At 32.6% G+C, this 6,943-nt stretch overlaps 1 protein-coding gene across 1 annotated transcript; it reads left to right on the plus strand.

Annotated features, from left to right (window-relative positions):
- Positions 1 to 873: 873 nt before the first annotated feature.
- Positions 874 to 3,737, plus strand: LOC120091608 (uncharacterized). The gene is made up of 7 exons (XM_039049712.2): positions 874 to 1,168; positions 1,270 to 1,513; positions 1,969 to 2,169; positions 2,256 to 2,943; positions 3,032 to 3,138; positions 3,219 to 3,278; positions 3,367 to 3,737. The coding sequence occupies exons 1-7, from the start codon at positions 989 to 991 to the stop codon at positions 3,378 to 3,380; spliced, it is 1,494 nt and encodes a 497-aa protein (XP_038905640.1). The 5' UTR covers positions 874 to 988; the 3' UTR covers positions 3,381 to 3,737.
- Positions 3,738 to 6,943: the final 3,206 nt, after the last annotated feature.

Raw genomic sequence — 6,943 nt, forward strand, 5'->3', positions numbered from 1 at the left:
CCTATTAGATAGGACATTAAAAATTTGAGGATAAATTATATACAAAATGAAAATTTTAATCCCCGTTTTTTAAGGATTCCATTTTTGTTTGGAAAATTATTTTAAATGACAAAATTGCTAAAAAGTTTACAATATTAATAATAAAATATCACAGCCTATGATAGACTGCGATAAACTACTATCTGTATCATGTGTCTATTATGACACAGATAGAAACAGATAGTAGTCTATTGCAGTTTATCGTATACAGACAGTGAAGTTTTTCTATATTTATAAATATTTTAGTTCATTTTTCTATATTTAAAAACAGTAATTTTTGTTTTATGTTTCTCAAATACATATGTTTTTTTCCTGTCGATTTTCTATTACATTTTTCACATATATCAAAGGCAAACACTTGAATTCCAAGTTAAATAATAATTAAAAAAAATATTTTTTTAATGTTCGAAATTTGGTTTGATTTTTGAAAACATGGATAAAAAATAGATAACAAAACATAAAATTTCATAGGTGAAAGTAGTACTTATAAGTTTAATTTTTTAAAAATGAAAATAAAATGGTTATTAAATTTAAAATTAAAAAAAATATTAAACATAAAATTAGTAGTTTAGAAATTTACAATACATCCTCTGTCTAAAGCTGAAGAATTAAAATAAATAGGCACAAAACTTGGTTAAATCAAGATTAAGAAAGGTAACTTATTATTATTATTATTGTATTCAAACTTGACCGCGCCGATTAATTGAAAGAGCGGTGGCGAGAAGGGAGTTGGCGGGTCCAATTAACCGCCCATACACATTACCCGCAAAAAAATTCAAAATTTCCCGCGTTTTCCATTTTCCCTTAAAAAACCATTTCTTCTTCCCTCCATTTCCGATCTTATGTAAACCCTCCAATTCCATTTTCCCTCCGATTCCAATCGCCGGATCCTCACTTTCTTTCTCTGCTCTCTCGAATCTGCATCTGAAATCTCCAGCTTCCGACAAGAATGGGGAAGCAAACCAAAGCTAGAAAATCCGAGAACGCCAGCAAGGGGACTGGTAACGTTACCCCCGTTCAGGTCGCCTTCATTGTTGATAGATATCTATCCGATAACAACTACGCCGAAACGCGTTCTTTTTTTAGACTTGAAGCTTCATCACTCATTGCAAAATCTCCCATCCAAGAGGTACTTGTTTCTGCTTATTTGGAGATCTGAGATTTTCAACCCCACTAGTTAGGTTTTTCCTCCATATTCGTCGTATTTGATTTGATTCTTTTGATTTTCAGGCTCCGAAGAGCTTGCTGAGCTTAGAGGCGATGTTGGATGAGTACATCAGTTTGAAAGAGCAAAAGGTGATTCTGAATCAAGAAAGAAGGTGTTTGGAGCAAGAGAAGATTCGTGTACACACTCTTCTGCAGGGTATGCAGACCGTCATGAGTGCTTATAATTCCAGTGGAAGGTCTTCAACACCTTCGATTTCAGCTGCTCCAGATAAAGTTGCAGCTGTTGGTCAATCAGCATCTCCAGTAGGTAAGGTCCTAAAACTTTCTGAGTTAAATGGAACGTATTTGTTTTCTGAAAACGGAAGAATCCACTGAAAAATTGTTAGGGGTTGATTAAAAGATCGAACATGTAGACATTATTTGAGAGTTCCCTTCTTGGCTTACTCAATTGCAATAATACTGGAGAGGATGCAATAAATGATCTTTCAACTCACTAGGAGTAGAATACTGCTTTTAGTTCTATAAGTGCCATTAACTTAGGCTATTCGGGGAGTGGGTTTCTCTACAATTTTTCTTAGTTATAATTGAGTTGCTAAGCAGTTTTTTCAACTTCTGGTGAATTATTTACATGGGAGAACAGTCTAAGACTGTTCTATGCTAATTTCCCCCAATTAGTTCAGCAAAATTTGCAAGCAATCTTTGGTTAGGAAATTGTGAGCTCGAAACGTTTATGTGAATGTTAATTATAACTACTACTCTCAGGTTGCCCCATCAATATCAAACAACCTGTTCGTCCAGAGGTCACACCTCAGAATCCAAATGGCGGATCTCAAAGTTTTATTACACCCGTTAATAATGATCTGGAGGCAAATAAGAGAAAAAGCTCCAAGACTTCCATTGTTGTTCCTCCGGCTTCTAAGAGATCTCGAAATAAATCATCTTCTAGGAAGTCAGCTAGCAAAGGCAAGCGTTCTTTACAATTTGTTTGTGGATATGATTAAGGCGCATCTATTTTCAATCATATCTAACAAAGTTCATGTCTATTACAGATGCTGATGCACTTTCCCAATCAACTGAAGCTGGTAATGTTCAATCAACGGTTCAGCATTCTAACGAAATTCAGTCATCATCTCCTAATTGCCTTCCTAATGAGTCTGTGGTTCAAGGATCAAGTGTTGTAAAATGTTTATTCAACCAGCCTTCATTCTCTATTCCAACCAATTCTTCTGGTCCAAAGACTCCCCCCCGTGCAAATTCCTGTCAAAGTGACAAGTCTACATCCCCACATGAAATTTCCTCTGCTGCTGATTGCAGTAACAACAATACTCCACAAGGCGTTAGTCCTACTGGCTGCACTGTAATTTCATCTAAAAGAGTGACAATCAGTCCTTACAAGCAAATTGCTTACTATTCTGTGGAGAGGAACCATAGCATTTTATCTCCTTCCCCTGTCAAGACGAACTCAAAAAGACAGGGTAATAGAGATCACGTGAAGGGACGGCTAGATTTTGACATCACAGATATACCCATCAGCTCAGACAAGGGGATTGAAAGTGAAATTTATGCATCCGAGTCCGAAAAGCAGTTGGACATTTTTGACATTGACTTCCCTTCTCTAGATGTTTTTGGAGAAGATTTTTCTTTTACTGAAATGTTAGCTGATTTGGATATGGAATGTGAAGTAACTGGTTGTTCATCCGTCCCAACCTTGGGTGCTTCTACAGACACTCTTTCTGGGTATTTTTCTACTCATCACACTGCAATTCCCAGGAACAATCCTTCACCTCTTAATCTGATTATTTGTTTCATGTTTGTCTTTTCCCAGGTCATCTCATGAGTCCATGGACTGTAATGTGGAGACTAATCAGATGATGTCAGAATATTCATCAACTGTGACACAAATTTTAGCTGGGAAAGAGTTAAATACAGAAGGTAATGTAGTTCATCTTCAACATATCTTGAAGTTCCATTAAGCAATGCATAGGTTTATGTGAAATTTTTGGCTAATGCAGGCATGGACTCTTTGACAGCAGTGAAGTCCACAACAAAATGCATAACAATTTTAAGCCCAGGTAAAACCATATGCAACCTATACTCATGCTCATTATATGGTGATAGTTAAATTATGAAGAGTTAAATATTTACCTTTTGATATTGCAGCCAAGAAATTGTAGTTCCCTATATCCGTGATCAAGATAACTCTGTTAGTTCTGCTAGAAACTGACTGGGGATAACTGAAGCTGACAAGAAACTTACTCTTAATCTAAGGAAATATCTATATTTTTACTATCAGAAAGTTGTCCGGTAAGATCAAATTACCATTCACATGTAATACTAGTCCCATCCTAGCTAGGCATTCTTTTCCCCTTCCATGCTGGAAATACTGATGTAATGATTTGTATATGCAAGAGTAATTTCATCATGCTTACATTCTATAATTTGGAATATGAAATGTAAATTTCCAGATGGAGCTTCCTGATGAAATTCTGTAAATGCAGTATATATGAGTTAAGTAGGAGATTTCTTTGACATTTCCCTGATTGAATGACAAGATAGACTTTACTACAGGAATGATCAACTTGAATATTGACCGAGTCAATATTGATATGAAATTTTACATGTGGAGAAACTAGAAAGTGACATCTGAATTAATCTTTGTAAAATGATATTTAAAGCATATAATATCAAAATGTTTCATTTTCCATATAGTTGAAGGCACGCTTATTCCCATATTATGAAAAATCCATGCCGTCTTCTAATTGTATAACAGATCAGACCTTTGTTTATTCAATTATTTTTTCTTTTTAATTGTCTTCACTTGTGAGAATCATTCTACACGTTGTATAACTTATACCCAAACTAACGAATGCAGATCGCCATTACCGGCTGCCCATCTAAGGTTGAACATCCATTTTTTTGCAGTCAACTATTCTTTTTTTTATATTATTTTAAGTTTGAAGGTCCAGTCTTATTGTCTTTAAAATAATGAACACATTTAATAGTTGCATTTCTTAATTCCATAAGTTACGTGAATCTACACAATATAAAATTATGGGTACATAACAAGTTTAGGAATTTTTTCCTTTTTCTTTTCATTTTTTTCCTTTTTTAATTATTTTTTATTGCTTGAACTTGAACGTATTTCAATTAATTTTACAAGACAATCTACTTGATCTTATAATACTTAGGTTCATTTTTTTTAAATCCTTTATTAAACTCAGGTACTTCAGAACAAAAGGTTAAAAATTTGAATCTGTACTCATACATATGATTGAATCCATGAATAAATAAATAAATATTTATTTAATCTCTAAATGTTCAAATTTTATACTTTCATTCTTTAGGTTCACGAAATATTGTATTTTAGTCTCTTAATTATTAATCAACATGTATAAAAAAATGAGAAGGGAAGAGGAAATCAACGTATACCCCTAAACTTTTTGAAGTTATATAATTTAAACTCTAAAACTAATAATCGTACAACCAAAACTTTAAATTTTATTAGAATACCAGTTTAAACCTATTGTTCTTTTTCTTCTTCTTCTTTTTTTTGGCAAAATGATAATGCATTGTTTTTATATCCATGAAATTTATGATTGAATTACTTAAATCTCCAAACTTTCATAAGTGACGCATTTTAGATTTTTTATTAGGACTATCTTTGAAAATCATAAATATTTGACTTCTCACACATTTAGACTTTTTCAAATGTCAAATTAACAAAATGAACCGTTTTTTTAGTCTTTTCTTTGTTTTTCTAATGTATTTAGAAGGAGCCACACAATAAGGTTTTTTTTTTTTTTTTTTTTTTTTTTTTTTTTTTTTTGTCAATTTGGTTGACTTTTGGAGAATAGTAATGTTATGTGGGTAAATTTGAGATGATTTTAAATGGAATGGGTAAAAATAGTTCACATCAGTTCAATGAAATAATAAATAATAAAAGGAAGAAAAGATGAAAAAAGTAAGAAAGAGGAGAACACGACAACAACCATGGATGAGAGGAGGGAGGAACAAAAATAAATATATATTTTAAAAAAAGATTGAATGATAAGTTTAACCTCCAACTTTCAAGTTTGTGTCTATTTGATTCTTGCATTTTTTAAAAGTATGTAAATAGGCCAGTAAATTTTATTTTTTGTCTAATAAGTTCCTAAATTTAATTTTTTTTTTTTGGTCTCATAGGTCCATAAACTTTCGATTTTGTATCTAATAAGTCTTTTATATTCAATTTTCTAATAAAAAAGTAATTTGATAGTTGATCTATTAGATAGAAAATTGAAATTTGATGTCTGATGGTACCTTATCTTTTAGTTTTATTTTTAGTAGAGTTGTGAATTTTAAAAGAAAATAGGTTGAATGAGTATAAGTGCTATGAAATACAGAATTGAAAATTTTAAGATATATTGAACACAAAAATGAAAGTTAATCTATTTGACACTTTTTAAAAATAAAAAAGAACCCACACTTTTTAAAGTTTAGGAACTAAATAATTGGCATAAAATAAAAGTTTATGAATTTATTAGACATTCTTTAAATTTGAAAGACTCATTTGAAACAAAAGTGAATGTCTAAGGGTCTATTAGACAAGTTCAAAAGTTTAAAGACTAATCTTGTAATTTAATTTTAAAAAATACAAAATATAATATTTTAATAAACAAGAAGCAAATGGACGGCAGACTTCGTCGCCCAATTCCGGACCAAATAATTTTAACCGTTTCAACAAAAAATGTAGTAGCAATAGCACAGGGCGAACACAGTGAACCAAATAATTTCTCAATCAAACAATTTAAAGTCCGAGGTAACCGGGGGAGGAGGGTTGGTGTTGATTTGTTCAATTGCACGAGAAAATAAATTGCAGAAAAAACTTAAAAAGAAATTGAATTTGAATGATCAAATTATCTAGCTTAGACCTTTAAGTTAATTCCTCAATTTTGCAACTCGATCATAGGTCCATCAGATTGATCCTATATCATCTAACCTCAGCCACCTCGCTAGAAAAGCTAGGTGAGAGTCTTTATTATCTAATTAACTAATTCAATTAGATGAAAAATATCGTAATTAATTTGGATTAATCGCATTAAGATGAAGGAATTTGCTTAGATGAATTACTAATAAAAAAAAACCTAATTAGTTATTATTATTATTATTATTATTATTTGAATAGGCAATATTTTTATACAACAACAAGAGGGATCCCACAACCAAAGATCAAGGCACCATAGAAAACAAAGCACCTATATACATGACGCACAGACGGAACAAGCATAACAACTCAATACCACCACAACCCATAAACAGAGATACGAACAAACCAACCAGAAGCAAAAGGTAAGCATAATAAAAAATCCCCGAACCGGGGACAACCCAAGAACCATAGTATCCAAGAGGAAGCAAAAGACAACGAAAAACAAACAAGCTAGAGAAGGCCATGAAGATCAATCCGTCAAGAGACAACACGCGCACAGACCATAGAGACAATGAGCTGTAACAAAGTAGACGTCAATATCGGACGCTTGCCATGAAACCGATGATTTCTCTCCTGGCAAATATAATAAATTGACGCACACCAGAAGACTCGAAATAACTTACTCCGAGCACGTATATCAGATCTCACCCGACACATCCAACTCAACTCCATATACCACCCAATAACCCAATGAGAAAAACCCAACATACGCAACACACCCTCCCAAACCTCACTCCTAAACACACAGTCGAAAAACAAATGATTTCGAGA

Source organism: Benincasa hispida, chromosome 11 (assembly GCF_027475165.1).
Source record: "Benincasa hispida cultivar pf3 chromosome 11, pf3_genome.v1.1, whole genome shotgun sequence".
Taxonomy (NCBI): Eukaryota; Viridiplantae; Streptophyta; class Magnoliopsida; order Cucurbitales; family Cucurbitaceae; genus Benincasa; species Benincasa hispida.